Source organism: Falco peregrinus, chromosome 1, assembly GCF_023634155.1.
Source record: "Falco peregrinus isolate bFalPer1 chromosome 1, bFalPer1.pri, whole genome shotgun sequence".
NCBI lineage: Eukaryota > Metazoa > Chordata > Aves > Falconiformes > Falconidae > Falco > Falco peregrinus.
In genome coordinates this window covers 10,021,005-10,042,084 of record NC_073721.1, presented here as the reverse complement: position 1 = coordinate 10,042,084, position 21,080 = coordinate 10,021,005, and the positions used below count along the sequence as shown (strand labels likewise).

The following is a 21,080-nucleotide window of genomic DNA, read 5'->3' as shown; positions in this document are numbered from 1 at the left end:
TTGGTATGTCTGTTTGCCTGGCCTTGGATGACTAAGAGCATTGGTTGGAAAACAAATAAATAAAATGTGGTATGAAATTTTTCACTTTTGTTAACATCTTTCAACCAGTCCAGTGTAAATTCACATTTAGCACCTTTTACAGTCACCAAAACTAGCAGGAAATAGAAAGTATTCATAAAAAATGCTTGATTTTTGCATATCAAAAAAGCATGCGCAAAAATAAAAAGCTAAATATAATCAACAGTTTGTCTAGAGTATAAAAGACATCCAAAGAATATAAGCAGTCTGAGTATCTATTTTATATGATTAAAATACTCATAGTAAGTGCTATTAAGCTACAACATTTGTTATGATGGAGAATAAACCCCTATGCTTGTAGCTAAGAACGTAGTAACTCCCAGCTATGTAAATCAAGGAGGTGGAAAAGATCCCTTGTTTTTACATAGATTTGTACACCACTTTCCATCACTGAAGGATCCGCTAAGTGGATTAATCATCTCAGATCTCAGCACACTCAGATTAAGCTAAAGATTTCCACAGGAAACATTTTCCGTGCTGCAGCAAATAAGAACACAGTGAGGTAGTCTCCTTCCTCTTTTTTCACCTTATTGGCCCGATTTGGGGGCTTTAGCATTCCATCTGGCATATCCAGCTACTCAAAACCTCTGAAAATCAGGACCACAGTTGAGTATTACATACCCGTAGAGGGTGCCGGTCTGAACCAGAAAGGGATTGTAGTGATCTATTTTTGGGACAGAAATGTCACAGTCAATAGTGAGGCACATATCCTGCTTCACTCTGCCCTGGAGGTAACAGCTTTAAAGGTCAGAAAGCAACGCTTTCTGGAGATGGTCCACTTTAGCTTCCCTAATAAGAACGTGCGATTAGCCTTTTGAACGAGAAAGTTATTTGCCGATAGCCGGAATGCTTCAGACTGCACAGACCCCGCATATGCGTACACTTTGGATGGGTGTTTGCCACAAGCATTTAAGAGATTTACATTGTTTTTCTTAAGAGTCCACGGAATGCCTCATGCACTTGCCCTCTGCACTGTGAGTATAAAAGACAGATCGTACCACTTGTTCTTAACTGTCCCTTAACAGCAGCCCCAGAAAAAGAAAGGTAATAAAAGGGAAAGAATGAAGAGTGGGAAACGGATTTGCTCCTCACAGAACTCTCTCTAGTGGTCAGCAAAAGTCTGTTTTCTTCTTTTCGACTGATTGTTTTTATACAATCTCTAACATTTATGTTTGAGATACTTCCAAACAAAAATTTCAAAATCCTCATGCAAAGAAGAGACTGCATGATGGCTCTAACAGCCACCCACCATCCCTCTGAAGCACCCAGGGTAACCGAGAATGGAAATCCAGATACCTGCCTGTGAACAAAAGAGAGACAAGCCTATAATGAAGCCCCAGCTGGAACTCAAGACCCCAGGTAGCATGCTCTAAGGATAAGTAAATCTGCCCACTTCAGTGATTTTATTACAGGTTGTACAGTAACCTGTTAACCATTTAGACAACTTCTACCTATAAAATGACTGTGCCCCACTTTGATCCTTCCGTTATCATTATAAGTGTTTCAGATATAGTCTGACAGTTTAAATCCTGTTTAGTATACAAAATATGGAGATATGACCAAAACCCAAAAATCTAAGAAAATTGGTAAAGGAATATCCTGGTTTAAATCAATTACATCATCATCTTAGGGAGACACATGAGATGCAGCCAAGGAATACCCTACAAAAAAGATGGAGTTTTTCTTCTACTTTGCTGGCTGAGATGACGTCCAGCAAAACAGACAATTCATAGCATATTTATGAGAAAGCTGCTTGCACGATGAGCTGCTTCCTTCCTCTCACTCCGTGCACACGACTTCAGCAGTTGCAGTAGCTGCCCTGACTCTCGACAGGTTATACTTTCGACCTGGAGCTGCTACAGGAGAGAGGAGGATAACGTGGGAGACACCCAGGAGAGGAAAGCTGCTGCTTTGTCACTGACAGTAGCCCATCCCTCTCGTTAGAGAATGGTCTCTCATCCACTGTTCAAACAAGTGTTCCCTCTCTCCTTACCTAGCAAAGGGAACCAAGTCAAACTGAAGCTCTGAATTGACTTCCAAGCCACCTGTTAGACCATGCTCGCCAGACTGTGACTATAATTGGCATGAAATAAATTACACGACACAGACAAATACTGACTACAAGGTTACCCGTTCTCCATCAAGGCAGCCTGCACTGGTAACTGAGCGCTTTTCCAAAAGCAAAAGCTACTGGTGAAACTGATGCAGAAGTCATCACGAGGGAAGGCATTCCATTTATTTATTTATTTACTGAAACCACAAAGATATGAATACATGTAATTTTCTGGTATCTAAAGCAAGATGATTAAGTTGTAAGCTTTAGACTTGAGCAACTACCAGGAAATAGTGATCAGTAGATAACATATGCATGCACAAAATGTTGAGTACCTTTTAAAACACAAGTCTAGATTTATTTAGCTCTCTTACTTGCTTTTCTTTTTTGAACTTACTGCCGTTGATAACTTTATTAACTTCCTTTGCAGCCCCAAAGTCCCCATGGCATGAGTTTTACCAAGTGGAAGAAACCTGATCTTTTGCAGTGCACCTCCCTGATTAATCCCTTGCTAGTACATCAGGGCAACTTTACTGTGTTATTGAGGCAGGGAGCATAGTTAAAAGCTCACAGCCAGCCCCACCAGCTCATTTATGAAACATGGCTGGAATTCCCATATGTGTGTTTTCAGTGTAAGAAGTATCATATTGTCTTTTGCATTCCTACAGGGGAAATTCTTACTAGACCCTTAATGATTCAAGGCCAACAAATTATGTTATTTATTTAGGTTAGTTATTTAGGACATCATAAATTAAAATAGCACATGAAACCAAAGGAATCAAACCTTCTTCCCTATGACACATGTTCTTCATATAACACTTCTGTCTGCATGCTTTCTTGATTTCTATTTTTGTTATGACAGTAAGTTAATAATTTGGCTTTCAGAGACTGGACAAAGGGATTCATTTTGTAAGAGTGGCATCAGGAAAAATGAAATTGAAAAAGATTACTGGATCAGGCACGGTCCTGCCACACAGCATAGCATACTGCACAGAGGAAGGGTGCCTTAAGAGTATCACAGACCCAACTGCAATGTTTGAAGTATTGTTAGCAAACACTCTTTAAGAAACTTTAACATATTAACACATGCCTTCACCATTGTGACTCAAATAAAATGCCAGCAGGCAGACCTCAGAAGAACTGATGGAAGAAAGGGGGAGTTTAAACTCCTCCCCATCCACAAAATCATGCTTTGGACCAGCAATACTGTCCTATTATTTGTTGGCTCAAAAATACTGATTCAGCAAAGAATTTAAGCATGTGCCTAAATTTAAGCAGTTTAATTAACTTTGACGTCAGTGAGCCTACTTGTGTGCTTATAATTAGATATGTGCTTGCTGAAGCAGAGCCCATCTGAATAGAATCTCGTTGATTTTAATTTGGCCCTTTGTCTTTGCCCCTCATTTATTCTTTGCAGTGACTGAAGGATTAGTGCTAAGGTTCTGATTCAGGAATGCACTTAAACAACTCATCTTCGCTCAAACATGCGAAAAGAAGCTAAGCATGTCTCAAAAAATAAGCACAGACCTAAGTGCTTTCCTGAATGATGACAATGTCATGATTGAAGAATGATGAGAGGGGAGAGATATTTCACTCATACTGTAAGTTGGGTAGCCCAGTCTTTCCTTTTGTAAGTCCAATTGTGTTTTTTTAAAGACAGAAAATCTTTTCCATTTCTGTATGTAAAGAATAAAAAGTTCTGCTCCACATCCTATAAATGGAAGTGCCTGAGTAAGCAGCTACTTCATAGAGAAATTAATTTATACATTAATCCTTTTTCACTATTAGTTCTTGCAGTGTGGAGGAGCCTGCTGTAAATGCCTTATTGTTCATTTGAATGATGGCTTCAAGTCCCAATACATGAGATATGTTAAGGCTGCGTAAAAACAAACACTAAATAATACAGAATTAAATTTAAAAAAATAACTAAAAAAAGAAAACTGCATGAAGAATGCTGAGAACATGAACACCACTCATCCAGACAACAGAAAAAACAGTTCAAGTCCCAGAGGTCAAGAGACAGCTAGGTGCCTCCATAGCACACACACCAGAACAAAGCAGCCAGATCAAAGCTCCAACTCCTGCCAGGCTGTTCTGCTAAACACCTCTAGAGGAAAATCTGATGTCTTTTAACATGCCCATGCAATTGTATTCAGCACAGAGATAGCATCTTGAACAAGCCTTTTAACTCCAATACTTCAGCCCATTCTGCGTTTATGGCCTTTTAAAACCTGGAATACGTCACAGCCATTATTAACTGCAGGGCTACCAGTAAAGGTGGATTTGGAAGGATACCGCACTGGAGGGGGGAGAGGAAAGAGGAAAATACAATGAAAACCAAGAAGTGTGTTTGCTATGGAAAAACACTACAGAAAGACTCAACATAGTCAACATAAACAAGGAACCCCAAAGAGTACTTATTAAGACTCTGCTGTCTATCACAATCCTCACCTACACAGCTCACTGCGGGGTTCCCTAAGCCTGTGGCACCAAGATGCTGCAACAGAGCATGGGACAACTGCCCTGCACTGGGTGCACCGCTAACAGAACCGCTGTCAGGTGCCTGAGCTGTGCCCAGCAACTGCAACAGCACAGGGTTTGTTATGCAGTTTGCACTAATTACACTGGTAAATACACCAAGTAAAACACCAACAGGTCTTTGAAAGATATCCGTCAGAAATCCCATTGATTCTGTGATTTTTCAGAAATCCCTTACAACTGTGTGCATGTAGTGATATGGCTGGTCCTTCATTTACTCAAAACCTGTTGGCACATACCTAACATTCTGCTTTCAAAAGAACACAGGAAAACAGTTTAAAAAGGTCCAGCCTCAAGTTACACTGAAAAGAAAGCTGATGATATAAAGAAATAACCTATCCATCTACTTCATGAGTGCATCTGGAGACACAAGAACAGAATAAGATGATACCAGGTTGGATTATTAAAGCAATAAGTGACAAAACTAATACAATTCTTTCAAAGCCATTTAGTTTGTTAAGATAGGTTGATGTATTGGGGTTGAAGGAGACGTAGGAAAAAAATAATTTAGCTAGTAATTTTAGTTATGGGGGTATTATTTGCTTATTAACTTGCACAGGCTATAATGAGAGCCACATTATTACCTGCAGATCTCATAAACCTTCATTATCCCATTCCCATTACTTTGGATTTTGCATGACCCTATCGTTGGGTTTCCCCGGACACATCTAGATCTTTCATCCTGAAATTTCTCTTTTTACCCTAAGGCTCAGGCTCTCCGACACTAACTCATCTGTCTAGAATTTGCCAGCTTTGCAGGCAGAGCAGGCATACGCTGTCCTTTTCCTCTGCTCCCATATTGTGACCTCTCCCTTCTTTGCTCCGTATCTTTTTGCTGCATCAGGAAAAGGCACAGACCTATTTCAACTCTGTCATCTCTATTCTTTTACTGCTTTAAAAACTTCCAAACAACTGCCAAAAGAATGGACACTGTTTAATGTGCAGGACAGATGTTTGGTCTGGGCACACTGAAAACACTGAATCTACAATTTCTCACCCTCCCGTGCAGCCAGCAATCAAGGGTTTCTCACCAGAGAAGGGCAGACGTTAAGAGTTCAGAAAAGGCATTACTAACAAACAATGCTTCTAGACATTGAACCTTAAAAAATAATTCCAACATGGCTATAGAAGAAAGCTATTTCTGCATACATGAGCTTTCTCAAGCAGAGTTGTATATTTTCAATCTCTCTGTGACCTTTATAGCTTTATTGACCTCACGATAAGTAAAGAGTTTTGGATGGAGAGATGAAAGGCAGATAAAGACATCACCTATGCAAATAAAAACAACAATAGAACAATGATCCTTTACATGCTTTTTTTTTTTCTGCCTTTGTAGACTAAATGGCACCTGCAGAATAAATGGTGTCCTTTCATGGGGCAAGGTATGCAATTACTATCTGACTATTCCAAGTTTCCAGTATGTTTTCAAGCCTCAGTCCAAATATATTTAATTCACAACAGATGCATATATATGCTCATATTCCTTCCAGATCCTCAGTTTAGTTTTATTTGCTTCTCTATAATATTGCCCTCCAGAATGATTTGTATCATGCAAAGACTGTCACCCATGTATCAGTGTTAACTTTTTGAAGGCTATCCTTAGAGGTCACCATCATCCTTCTATAGAGTTTAAGATTATCTGATTGACCAGTTAGGATGTAATTCAGTATGGGGCCAGTATATTTCCCATCCTCCCTTGACTGAAAACAGAACTCCCTTGAGCTGGAGACTCTGGCTCTTCCACTCTTTTTGACTGAAAGCATACATTTGTCACTGATGTACGAAGATGTGAATTCTACCAGATCGAGAAAACACGAGGAACACAGAACATACTTTCAACTGCAGAAGCCAGGCAGTCTGTAGAGCTGACTGAACTCAAGGGACTGTTCCAGACACAGCACTTCAGATTTCCCCTCTGTTTTTCTAACATCACCTTCACTGTTTGCTATGCCAGACATTATGATCAGCAACAACAAAAAAGTAAAATGCTGAAACGTTCTGCCTATGTAGCTGTTCTAAAGGGATGCTGAAACCCACTCTGCTGTCCCTCACAGGGACTGAGGTCTGTTTGAAGCCTAGCTCCCAGCCAGGACTCCGCAGGAAGACTGGCTGCTGAACTCCGCTCAGCTGGCTTCTTTGCCCTGACATGTGGTTTGGGGTCTCATATAGAAACGCATTCACTCCGTTTGGACTGTTTGAATGTTGGTGTGTGTCAGAGGCATCGTAATCAGTAACTACAGGAGACCATTGAGCCTCCAGCAGTGGTTTGTTTGATGATCCACCAAACTTTGTGTCACAGGCTTAAGGACTTGGCTTTCAGACATTTTTCCTGTTTCTTGTCACAGCTCTCTGTCCCTTGGGAGGCACCGGATGATTCTGTGGAGGGGGTTGATCCCACTTACACAAAACAGGCAACACACCACTTCTTTCCACCCCTCTATCAAGACTCTAAAATACGAAGCACGCAGCTTTGCACAACTGTTTTGATATAACCAAGAGTGGCACCGAGGCAGGAACTGCATAGGTGGCAGCCATCATACTGTGCCTGCCACTGCCTGGGCAGAGGAGCTTCTGCCTTCTTTGTCACTGCAAGTTGGGAGCGATAACTGGCTGGAATGATTAAACGAACACAGAATTTGCTCCAACCAAAGACTTTGTCTTTACCTATTATTTTTTCCACACACAGAAAGAAGAAAAAAAGAATCCCTCTCTTTTGGAAGAACATGTTTTCTTTCTTCCATTCTGACAGCTGCTAGACCACAATGTCAGTCTAGCCCTTCTCCAGCTCACAGTGATGCTCATCCTAGGTATCAGTTGTATTTAGCTAAATCAAGTAAAATTTCAAATCACAGTTTAAAAACCATTTACTGTCCTGTAAAGCATGCTAAATCTTGTAACAGAACAGAGAAAGAAGGTTTACACAGTTTTGGTTCTAACAAAAATCTTCCTGAAGTCTTTGCTTTCACTCTCAAGACAGCACAACAGTGACACAACTCCAGTACCTTGTTGCTTTTCCTGTGGTCAAGTCACAGTTACTGTAGTTAGAGCTAATTATTTCAAACACACACATTTAGCTGTAATACAAGAACATCTCTAAAGCAAAACCCCCTTACTGCTTCCAATGGCACCTGGCTTTTCAAGGACCACTAGGACCACTCCAACATTCCCAGTGGGAGATGGCAACTGTTATAAATTTCCAACAATTTACATCTCCCAATCTCATTTTAGACCAGCAGTGAGTCATTTTTCACACTGAGAACCTAGAGGCCTCTCTGGTTCTTTGCCTTAATTGAAATTGCTTCTGTAGTAAATACACTAAGTAATTTCATTTGTTTTTCTTCTATGATGGAAAGACAGTATCTTCCAGAGTGAGCAAGATTAATGTCACCTGGGTCTGACCAGACAATCATAGGGGAGACTATCAGACAAGAAACAAATACCCTGCTTTGTACGCAGATGTTCAGTGTTCAATTTATCTCCTCAGGAGCAGCCCTTGTTCAGCTTTCTATTGTTGAGTTCAAAGCCCAGTCAGTAATATTTGCATTTAAAAATGTTTAAATTTATGTTTCCTGTGAGAGCTTGCTTTAGAAGATGCTCATTTTAAACCAGTCTGTGAAACTGAAACTAGGGATCGGTGTCTGTAGCTGCAGGTTCAGACCTACAGAGCCCTAAACAGGGCTTTGGGAAACGACAGCACAGGCAGGCACAATTTAAAAATCTGTAACTTGTTCTGTCCATTAAAATTAGTAACGCCAACATACTTTAAATGTAGACATTCCTCAAAAAAATAAGGAATATATCGAAGGAGATTGCATTTAACCATTAAGTTTGATCACATCTTTCATAGAAGCTAACTTTCTGTATGAAATGCTACTACTGCAAGTTTTGCTGAGAGCAAATCTCTGAAGTAAAGCAGATACTCAGTTCATACAAAACAGAAAACCACTGGTTCTTTGCAACAGCACATGCAATAAATACAAATTCACAACAACAAAGCATAGGTACAACTGAGGTATCTATTATACAGACAGATAAAAGAGCCAAAGAGATTTTCTGAGGACTGCAGAATACCCACGCATCTTGATGCTTGATAATTTTTTCTTTCCAGTGCATTACAAAATGCTATCTACAAGCCCCAGCCCCAACATCAACTACATCTTACATCTTACAGGAGCAGAGACACATTCACCACCATAGACCCGTTTTGGACTTCACATCCAGACTTTCCTAAAAGCCTGGTTTAAGTTACAAAAGTAAGAGTCAAAAGTACGTCAGTTTCTGGGCTGCTTTTGGCTGGGATACAGTTAATTTTCTTCACGCTAGCTAGTATGGGGCTATGTTTTGGATTTGTGCTCAAAACAGGGTTGACAACACAGGGGTGTTTTCATTGTTGCTGAGCAGTGCTCACAGGGAGCCAAGACCTTTTCTACTCCCCTCACTGCCCCACCAGTGAGTGGGCTGGGGGGCACAAGAAGTCAGGCGGGGACACAGCCAGGACAGCTGACCCTGACCGATGGAAAGGATATCCCATAATATACGGCATCGTGCTCAACATGTAAATCTAGGGAAAGAAGGAGGAAGGGGAGGACATGGCATCTAGAGTTATGGTTTTGTCTTCCCCAGTTTCTAGTTTTTGATTCACACTATTTAGGTTTTATTATTATGAAGCTACCAACCTTCATGACTTTTTTTGTTTGTTAATGAAATCTTATTTATTCCACTTATTCCTCAAGTCAGGTGTTATTGGTAACTGCTACAAAGTATGATTTAACATATACAGATCTGTCAGGAATAAATAAATAAAGTATGGATTTATTAGGATATTCATGAAAGTTCACAACGAGACACAAATAGCCTTGCAGTTATAATCAGATTATAAAAAAAATAAAAAGGGAGTATTTACCTCGGCATCCAGAAAACCTGTGGAGGAAAGCCAATCAGGTGGTTTTTTCCCTCACATGTTATTGAAACTTAAGTAAGTTGAGACAAAAAGAATCCACAAAATGGAAATTATATAGGAGCCTTATCAAACATGAACATACTAACCTCTACTGAACTTCTCAGAAAAATAGCACACGTTATAAGGAACAATACTGCATTTGTTTTGGGAATATATTACTTAAGAGCACTCTTCAAATCAATTTTCTGTTATTCTGTGATCTTTATCCTTGAATTCCCTCTCATGAAGAGACACAGACTAATACAAATTAGAACAATCTATGATGACGAATCCTGATGATTCTTTGATTATTCTTTAACTGAAATTTAAATAATGTATTTAAATAATGTATTATACACATAGCACTTATGTAAATACCTTGCTATCAGCATACTTTAGCAGGTATACTTGAACATGAGCGTTAGAAAAGATGAAACACTAAAACACTTATTCAGTAGGACTCCTCTGTATAGAAATCTCTCTTTTTAAAGAGAAATACTACATATGACATCTTGTCTAGTAAGCAACATGTTTCACAGAGTGTCATCTCCGGAGTATTCAGAGCAAGAACTTGTCTTAACAGGCTAGCTACATGCTGCAGACAAACCTGCAGAAATTGGGAATGGTTTTGAAATTTTGACCAGTGGAATCCCAATTGTATTTAGGAAACGAATTTGCTGTCCTGGAGCTTGATGATCTGGTCTGTTTGCACAGTTCATGCTTTCGGTTGTTCAGCCCTCCAGCAGCAAAAATGCTACCAACCCCCGTGGAAGTGCTATGTTACTGTTCTCATCGCTGGACTCCTCATGAATTTCTTTGAATGCCTCCAAGACACACAGGTTGATAAAAGAGCACTGGCAGTGAGGTACATTTGGACGCACTGCAGCTCAAAAGAGAACACGTTCAGGACTGCATGCTGTAAGCTGAGAAAAGGTAACTTGTAAAGGGCAAATGCCATTCGGAAGAGTTTGCTTTCTTCTCTCCATGAATATATGTATGTTTTCACAGCTGCCTCCCTTCTTACTTTCCATTTGTGACTTACCTCATGTTCAGAGGGACAGATATGTTACTCAAAACAACAACAGAAAATAAAACATCTAAATTCACACTAAGACTAAGCCCTAGTCTGTCTCTATCACCATATTTTCAGTTGCTCTCAGCACATATGGGATCCCTGAAGCAGAAGACAGAAAACAGTGATAGAAATCAACAGAAATCTTCTCTGGAGAATGCCAGTTCCAGTCCAAGTGAAAGTGTGTTGCGCACACTAGGAAAATATACTGTCCAGGAATCAATCACATGATGAACTAATTCTCTACACACTTCAAATCAACAGCAAAGTGAGCATTCAGGTAACTACCAGCCTCGTGAAAATCTAAGGCACAGACTAGGAAAACAGCAGAGCTGGCTCGTTGCTATAGTTGAGTCTCTGCAGTTTTCCTAAGTGCTACAGGAAAGGCATTAGTGCAAAAATGTTCCAACCTGGCAACTGACTTTTACTGCTACATCTCTCAAAGTCACAACTGGTACTACGGTAACAAGGACCTGTCAAATGTCAAAAAGAGCAGGCCAGATAAACCACCTCATATTTTGACTAACCAAAATAAAGAGGCGGCAGCATCTCAGCCATGCGACCTCCGTTATAAACATTGGTGTTCCAGTGCACAACAGAGCAGTGAATGCCAAGAAGGAAGTGAATTTCCATTCCAGCAAAATAATATCTATCTACACAGATATGTCATGAGGCCCTAAAATTCACACTAAAATGAAGAGGAATTGCCAACCCAAGGATAAAAGTCTGACATAAGTATGAATGTGTTTCTTCCAAGAGTAGAAGGAAGACCAAATAAATGCATCAAGTAGCAGACACCTCAGAGGAAGGGAACAAGAACAGCTTGATCAAGTAAGGCCCAGTGGGGAAGAGCATCTTTCATTCTGTGGGTTCTTCAGATGCTCCATCGAGACGTTTGAGAACTGACTCCTGACAAGTCTGCTGCATGCCAAGCCCACCTGACAGAGGCTAAAGATACAGCAAACTGCAGATCTTTTATTAGAGTTCTGTTCTGAGTAAACAAATAAAAGCGAGACAGAAGGTGTATTATTATCCTTGCTTCAAATACATAACACTACAAAACAGAGAGCAAAGCAGCCAAGACAGTGAGAGTCTGTGTGAAGAGCTGGGAAGTGAACCTAGAAGATCACCTGAAATGTAGTCAGTTTTCTGTATCAAAAGCTGTTTCAGAAGGTAACAGCTGAAAGGAAATGATACCTTTATTTTAATGAAGAGTGTCAAGTGGACGGTTTTAGGACATTAAGCACCAATGGATCAGACAGCTGCGTGGAAATGTAGCAAGAATTTCAGACTACACAGATAGAAAGTTCTTAACCAGCTTCCAACTACATCAAGAACCACATTATATGGTCAGTTCAATATGTTTACCGAGTTTTATCTTTAAAAGGGCAGTCTTGATTTTTCCATTTTCCTTTCCTCTGCTCCCTCCCTCCCTGCTGTCACTCTAACTGAAAACCTCTTCCAAATGCAACTGCCTAATAGTTCAGAATTCCCCCTTTATTCCAATAATGTATTCAATTTACACCTGTATGTTTTTGTGCCAACGCTGTCCTGTAGCTTCATTGCTCTTCTTGTTTTAAGTTATTTGTTAGTATTTACATGCATTTCATAACTCTGCTCAGCTTTCATTTCATGAACAAACCAAGCCAAGCTCTTCTGCTCTGCTCTCAAAGCTGACTACTCATTCTTCTTATCAGCCACTTTCCTAAGTACAGGTACAGCTTTTGTATTTCTTCTCCAGTCATATGAGACCATTTTGACTTGACTGATTTGCTGAAAATCTTCGGTGTGAGGCATGAGACTGACAATTCATATGCTATTTCTTTCCAAATGCAGGCACGTCAATCATTTGGTACCTTCAAGCTGGAGGGATGCCATCAGCCTTGGCTGTAGTAATTTCCATTCTATACTTGTAATCCTTTTAGCTGCCTCGCTTTGCCTTGTCTCCACAGATAATATGAGTATTAGTATTGGAAACTTAGGCAAAGTGTTCATCTAGCCTTATGGTCCCCATAATCTAGAGGTTATACTTTCTACCTTTTCCTTATTCATACTGCAGCCTCATTTTTTCTCTACTTTTCTGTCATTTCTGTAAGCTTGATTTGGTAATACACCAAAATACACTTTGCCCAATCCATACTGTTGCTTTGAAACAAGGCAGTAAAACATGTTAGTTGATACACTCTGATCAGGACATACCTTAGGTCTCAGTATCTTGTCCAGTTATGTTTTACCACCACCATTTGCCAGTACTCTCACTGCAAATACCTTCATTAACCCGGGGTCCAATTTATTCACAGCTTTGGTATCATATCCACTTAGAACAGCCCTATTATTTTAAAGTTACATTACAATGATCAAAGCTAAATAAATAAAACATGTAAAACCCTCAAATATAATAAATTTTTAGTTTATGCTTCATATAAAATACAGATTATGAAGTAATACAGCTCTTGAAAAGTAAAATCAAAAGCACACCAGGCAGAGCCTAGAGGACTGAAAACAAAGCAGTATCAAAAAGAGGCTGCTATCTCTGCTATCAAACATCTAACACTTATCTGCCCATCCAAGCTATCACAGCATTTGTTTGCTGTAGCTTCTCGGTGATTGCTAAAGTACCTTTCCCCTCCCCCCCCCCCCCCCCCCAGTCCTGCCCTCAGGCTCCTTCCCTCTCTCTGTGCAGAGATACTGAGCACTGTCCTTTTCTGACAAAGCTCCCTGTATGATCTCATCCTGTCGTCCCCTTGTCTGGCCTCAGCTTGGCCTCCTGACAAAAGCAAATGTAGCTACAAGAGCAACGAAGTCCAGTAGCTCCATAAAGTATTTTTTTTAAAAAAATATTTCAGAACAGAAAATTATTCCTTTTCTTTTGTTTTCTTTCTTTCTTTTTTTTTTTTTTTTTAACCTGAAACACACTGATCGGTGAGCTCTGCTTCACTTCAATAGAAGACCTTAAAATAAAGGTACCAAATCACTTAAAAATCTTCTACAGTAAGGACAAAAGAAGCAGATATCATGCTCAGCAAAGGTCCAAGCAAGCACGACTCAGAAAGAGGTCTTCTTCAGGCTTAAGGAAGAAAAACTGGAATACGCAAACACCCATGCACTCAAATACTAAGAGAGACGGAGGTTGCTGCAGTTTGAAAGCAAATGAGCAGAGCTAACCTGCTGGGCCATTCCCTGTAGGTGTCACAACAAAGCAAAGGAACTTGTCATGGAAGGTTTGGGGAGCAGCTATCACCAAAAGAGAGACATATATTTTTAAAGGCTTTGTCATTTGTCTTCAGGGTCGGAAGTGCTGTATTTGACCTCCTACTGAGGCAGCAGCCCAGATGCAGCAGCTTGGGCTAGAAGAATAAAAGGAGGCACAGCTATTATTTCAGGTAGAGACACCAGAAAGCAGAGACAAAAGGCACAGTCATTAAATCATCATTACTATTTAAAAGCACACATGACAACTTTTTTAATAGTTTTCATGCTACACAGGTCTCCCCTCAAGGCGTTCTCTAAACCAATTTGTATTAGCTAATTGTTAAAAATCTCAATGGCCAAGTAAACAAGACAAAAAAGCACAACGTCAAACACCGTCTCAGCAACACCAAATGGTCCTGGATGGGAAATTCTAAGATGCTGACAGCTCTAGGTCTCTTCCCTGCCTTCCTCCCCAGCTGAGGCTGTGCCACCTGAGAAGGTTGCTGTCCCACCTGGCTCCAGCACCTCATCTCTCCCTGCTTCCCCCCATGCTTGCCCGTACTCTGAGCTGCCATCTGCAGCTCCTGTAATCACTCCTCAACCTCTTCAGCTTAGCAGGGAGCTACCACCAAAACGGCTTAAATCAACGGGGATGGAACAGCGTGGGGCCACTTGCATGAGCCCGGGTGTGGGCTTCCCACAGAGCTGAGCCAGTCTGGCAGCTGCCTGCTCTGCCCTCTCGCCTCAGGCTCCAGCCCTCTTTCCTCAGGGATAACAGAGAACCAGGGCACTACCTCGGGGACCCTCACTCTCCTGGGGCCCTGCAGAGAGCCAGCCAAACAGAAAATAAGCCGTAGCAGCAAAAGCTCTTCTGCCATCAGAGGTCCCTGAGCAATCTCAGGCTGGGAACTGCTGGAGAACAGGAGCAGGACTACCGGTTGCACTGGTTTGGCTGCCTCTGCACACCAGCAGACCCGAGGGACATCAGGCTGGGGTGGTCCACCTGCTCCATACAGCAGAGCTGCAAAGCCCGCCAGCCACCACTGGCAGGCCAGTCTGGCATCCCAGCCTGCAGGACCAACAGTCAGTGGAGCCTTGTCCTAAGCTGTAAAGCGGTACTAATAGTGGATGGCCCTTGGAAGGATTTGGTGCAAACATTCTCCCTAGTGTTCACCTACTCAAATGTGTTTTAATTAGAAAATGTTCTTTTCTTCCTACATTTCAGAATGTCAGACCCTAAACAATACGGATTAAAAACATTTCCAGAGTGATCCCTTTGGCAGCATTAAATTCATACTTGGGAGGAATGAATTCAAACCATTGTGAATCCAAAAATTCCCCTTAAGCCTGGAGGAAGGGAAAAACAAATGCTTATTCATTAAACGTAATGCCATTTGATATTTACATCGGGGACTTCTGTAGGAAAGTGACTGGAAAAAGTGTTGAAGGTGTCTTTCAATAGATGTAGCAGAAAAAAAAAAAAGAGTTACTCAAAACAGCGTGCAAGCACCCTTGACAACAAATTCAGCAAATCATGAAAGGCAGCTTTCAATGATGCACACTGTTTACAAAAAAAGCAAAGGACAATCGCAACATTTTTACAAAAACTGAATGAGGGAATAGAGCCACTGCTGCTTTAAAAATCAGAAAATGTGAGTGCACTTAGATGTGGAAATTAACCCTTTCAAAAGAGTCAGGATGGTCTGAAACGACCTCACATCGAAGCCTCTCAGTCTTTCAATGCCTCTTCAATGATGTAGCTCTCACAGACTGTATGTCAATGTGACATCCTTACAGTAGCGGCCATATGTGACACTTCACAAAATATGTTATGGTATGTCCCAAAATATGAGTATTCAAGAGAGACAATAAGAGCACTAAAAACCATAATGTACACGGGCACGATGAAATCCCTGGAATAACTGGCGAAACAATTATATGCAGGTTAAAACTAAAGCAGTTGTGAAACCAAATATTTAAGGTCATTGGAAACAAATTAGTTGTATATGCAAACTGGGAAACAGGAAGCAAAGCGAAGGACTGAGAAGGTTTTTAGAATACACTGAAAGAAAAGCACATGATTCCATTACCAGCTTTCCCAGCATCGTATCAATTAAGAATGGAAAGACTGAAATCTTTACAGATTGCTAGGGTAATGAGTTGGAAAAAAAAAAAAAAAGCATATATTCTCAAGAAGGAATTACTTGCTGAAATCAAACACCGACACGGAGCTTTTTTAGGACATGACCGACTGACCTGACCAGTGGTTTTCAAAACCCTCACCTAAGCCCTAAAGGACAAGGACTACAACATGCCAAGATCCAAAGACTCACAACCTCTCCTTCACTAACACACTGACAGACACACACCTCAGGAAGAACTGGTGAAAGAGGGGGTATGACTATTTTTAAAAGGTATATTTTCAAAGGAAATAAAGTTTTAATCTCTCACTTAATACAGTCTTAGCTGGAAATCCTCCTTTGACAAGCTTGTTTTAAAAAAAAATCAGGAAGAGATGCAATAGCTAACTTTTGGAGAAACTTCTTAGAAATTCAGAAAAAAAGGCAGATTGTGGCTGGTCAACTGAATGTTTTAGCTTATACACAATCTTCCTGGATGACAGGAAGATAGCTAATTTGACATTCAGTAAAATTAATGATCCCTTTCCACACAAAAAAATAAAACATTAAGTCCAGTGAATATGCCTTGACGTGAAAGCTGCTTTTGCACCAGGAACTATTTAGAGCACTAAGGACAGAAGGTAGCCATGAGTAAAGCTTGGGGCTGATAAAAACTGAACATGAAAAGAAATATTAACACCCAATCAGTTGACTACAAACTAATGTTTTGGGAGAAGGTAACCTTTTCGGATGTTCTAAAATGGGGACTGCATACCAGTTTAGTGCTGAGCAGAAAAGTTATCCATGCTCAGTTTGGAAGGGAACAATTATCTTCCTGTTTTCCAAGCCAGTGCACATTATGTTGACATTCATCAGCTAAGAAAAGGAGAATCAGAATTAAATGCTCCAGTTAAATCAAACACGTGAGAAGCAGAAAAGACCCTGAAGTGCATTTTCTACTTTTACTATACAGAGAAGCAGTGGCAATACATCACAATCAAATATTGCTATTTGATCAGAGCTCTGTAACAGATTTTTGCTGTAAAACAGTGAAAAAAATGGCTACATGATACTGTATCAATCGCACTGCCACCTACTCTTAGCTCAAAATTCTAAAGCTAATGACTAGATGTATGAGAAAACATGGCACTTGTTTGCACAGACATATGCAGTCAAGGAATAAAAGTTTGGCAATAGATTTATCAGGGAGTGCAGAATGAGAGTGAAAGATTTAGAGATTGACACATGACAGAAAATCAATGGTTTACCAAGACAGAGGGGCCTGAGTGTGTTCATTCCCACCATGAAATTACTGAACATCCATGCTTCTGGAAGTAACATTTCATCCATAAGATCAAACAAGGCCACAAACAGCACTAGCTGGAGAAAATACGAATTTCCAAAGTTATGTATCCTCAGAAAAGCATGCCACTGAAATGCTAAAAGCAGCAGCACTATTACCACCAAATAAGTGTTCGGTTTCGGTTTTGTTTTTTGAACAATGCAAGACCGTCACATTTATTCAGAATATGACCACCCAAGAATCAGTAATACACAAAAAAAAGGCTTTTCCTACCAGCTGATTTTGGAGTGAATTTGTCTCTGTTGGCTGCGCATACTGCCAGTAGCCTGTATCCAAGATCCAAGTCAAATCCTTGCTGAGCTGCCACTCGACTAACCACCTGCAAAGGGAAAGAGAGAAAGCTTCATTAGGGGTTACTCGAGCTCTTCGCACAGTTACATTGACCTGCTTATCAGCGCCAATGTTAGGCAACTGAATCTGCTGCAAAAGCCACAGCACAAAAACGTTATGAGGCATTGTTCTCCAGTAGTTTCCAGTGCAAGCACAACAAACTGAACAGGAGTCTTCTGGTGACCGAATTATTTGACCACTTGCCAGAAGAAAAGCCTGGTAGTTCTATGAAAGTTGGAGAGACAAAGCTTTTCCAGAAGAAATTATGCAAATATTGTACAGAATACAATTTACTCTACTTGAGACTCCAGGATGAGAAGTCCCTAAGTCTCTGTCTCTGTGTTACAAGCAGTTCCTGGCCCTGTTCCCAAGAGCTGGGCCCAGGTCCTTCAGGTTAAAATGCCCTCCACGCTGCTGGGCAGTGTTCTATGCTGTGATCAGTGTCACAGCTGCTGTATTTCAACAATACTGTATTGGGAAGCATATTTACCTTTTAGAATAAACAGGCCTGTGCAAGAAGTATTTGCCAAACACATTAAACAAAGAAAGAAGATTTTTTTTTTTTTTTTTTTTTTTTTTTGGGTACTGATCTAGAAGGACTAGCAAAAATAGGCAAACCAAAGACTGGCGTTAAGGATGAAAAGCAGTCAACTATTTCTCCAGGCTAGCAACCAAGCTATCAGCTAAGAACATATCCTTGTGAAAATGTGCACAGTATAAACACAATAGTGTGGTCATTCTGGCAAACTATGCTACAGTCATACACAGCAAAGCTTTTATATTCCCTTCTAGTGGCACAGGATGACTTCAGACTCAGAGGCATAGATAAACCAGATTATTCTTACCATTGCCATTACTGCTTTGCATTGAAACAAGGAACTCCACAAGAAACAGGACACCATTTCCTTGTGTGAAGCAAAACGAAGTCCCTAACCTAGACAGGTTACAGTACCAAAAAATACCCTTTTCCCACCCCTACCTCCATTTAAAAGCTTCTTTCTAAATTAATGACACTGCAATTATCTGTGTCTCGGACTGGTTCCCTGCAAAAAGCAACAGTATAGCATAGAGTGAAGAACCAACATAAGTGACAACCTGCAGATGGTAAACAAATGCACTGTTCTGCCCTACCTACTCAACGCTATTACATGAATCTTACTATGCTGACCTTTTCCCAATATCTACTTTTCCTAATCAACAATTAAGAACCAAATTCCTTTCTTAAGAAAGAATTAGCATGGATAAAGTTCTGGGGAGATTTTTGTTGGTTTTGTTTTTCCTATTAATTTAGAAATTACGAATTCACATGACTTACTAGGTGGGAGTGTCGCCCCACTAAATGTTTTTTAACCCTCCCGATCTCAAAATTGAGTAGAGAGCTTCAGGAAAATGAAATAAGAATTTGGGATAATCAGTACAGTAATACAGAACCCTAGAACACACCTACTGTTTTATCTCCTGTTTCTCTTTACAATTACAATTGTAAGTTTTAGATAGGAAAGAAGAAAAAAATTGTGAGAAAGTATGCCATTATTTCTAATAAATCAAAAAACATTTCCAACTTGGTACATCAGCCTTTAACCTTTACACTTCGAAGTTTGATTGTTGCTAATATTCTGGCTAAGACCCTGGGTCCAAACTTGCAACAATAAGATAAAATTTAAAAAAAAAAAAAACCACAAGCGAAAGAACAACAGCAGAACAAGATCTCTCATATTTCATGCTAGGTTAGCAATAAGAGTGAAGACTGGTGGGCTGCTATGAAATCTAGAAGACACTTATAGACCTGGAAATCTAACTGTTCCCCTTTCCTACTTCCAGTATCACTGCAGTTCAGCCACTGACAGGCAGACGTTAGGGAAGGGATCAGTAAGAAGTAGTCAGAAAGCTCCTGTAAAAACCCCATCTTGTTAAAGGCTCCTGAGGGCAATGTCTCATTAAAGTGTAAACATTATTTAAACTCCTTTAGGTATCATCTACTGTACCATCACAGAGGAATGCTTTTCAGAGTGCTAATAAGGTCTGTAAAATAAAGGAGAAAGTGCCCTCCAATTTTCTGTTTCGGAAAAGCACATTTTCACTGAATTATTTATTTTTAAACTGGACAGGAATGAAGGCAGATACACCTGCTCATCAGTGAATGCACGGTAATTAAGAAGTACATTGCCTGCTTATATGCTTGGTTCATTTTAAAACATGAAGCTACAAATACCCTCCTAAAGGCAGCTGTCCTCCCTATGTCTGAAAGAGGGTAGACTGAGATGAGAGATAAGGCAGAAATTGTTCCCCGTGAGGGCGGCGAGGCGCTGGCCCAGGCTGCCCAGAGCAGCTGGGGGTGCCCCATCCCTGGCAGTGCTCAAGGCCGGGCTGGACGGGGCTTTGGGAAACCTGGGCTGGTGGAGGGTGTCCCTGCCCGTGGCAGGGGCCTGGAACTAGATGGTCTTTGAGGTCCCTTCCAACCCAAACCATTCTTTGATTCTATGAAATACTGAGACCCTGCTGGCCAGAGGCCAACTCACTACTCTCAAAAGCAACACTTTACTAATTACAGGAAGAATTCTACAAGGTAACTCAGCAAAAACAGAGACTTGAAAAATCCTGAGGCCATGAAAGCCAGTCTATGATTGCAATGTCTTGGCTGAATAGAGTGCGAAGCCTGGGTCAGTCCAAATCCTAATCTCTCACACTCTCATTTGATATCTCAGTTGCCTTTTTAAAATTTCCTTCACTAGAGAAAGCACTGATCTGTACCTCACTGCGGCCAAAAGTAGAGCTTCTGGATGCACAGCCCCAATGGTCATGGCATCATCCTGCTGAAGCCCACCTGAAAGCGAGTGAAGCTACACCTTAGCAACGCTGCAGGCAGATGATGAAGTGTGAGAAGGCAGAATCTGAACTTCTGAGTCCAGAGAAGTCAGCCAGTCAAACTATTACTTATTGCTTAAGGTTTTCATGAAAAATGTGAGGGAAAATGAACTGCAAATTCAGTTCAGCTAAAAAAAAAATAAAATATCTAAATTTGATAGGAAGTGCTTCCGCCAACAAACTGCAGAAAAAAAATCCTTTTTCCTGTTAAAAATTCCTCTGTTATGTAATAGGAAACAGACATTTCTAATAAAATTTCTATTTTGCCGAGAGTAATCTTCTTTTAAAATTTTTCTTTTGTGCACTCTGCCGAATGCAGAAAGAGGCTCTGTAAAACAAACTGGTCAAACAGTACTCAAAAGGGCTTTTTCTGGGCCTTTCTCCCCCAGCTCTTGGCTTTTATACACCACTCCTCAGCAATCCCCTTGGTCAACATGAATAGAGCGGTTCACTTTTTATTTTCAGTTTCTTCACATGCTTATGAATTTTTGCATTAACAGTACTTAAAAGTTTTTCTTTCAGTTGTGACA

At 40.5% G+C, this 21,080-nt stretch overlaps 1 protein-coding gene across 7 annotated transcripts in view; it reads right to left on the bottom strand.

Moving 5' to 3' along the window:
- Nucleotides 1-21,080, bottom strand: part of ZMIZ1 (zinc finger MIZ-type containing 1) — a 307,342-nt gene that overhangs the window by 113,352 nt on the left and 172,910 nt on the right. For all 7 annotated transcript variants that reach the window (XM_055798721.1, XM_055798767.1, XM_055798747.1 and 4 more), the window contains one exon: nucleotides 17,569-17,674. In XM_055798721.1, coding sequence (XP_055654696.1) covers nucleotides 17,569-17,674 — 106 coding nt within the window. The remainder of the gene's footprint in view (nucleotides 1-17,568; nucleotides 17,675-21,080) is intronic.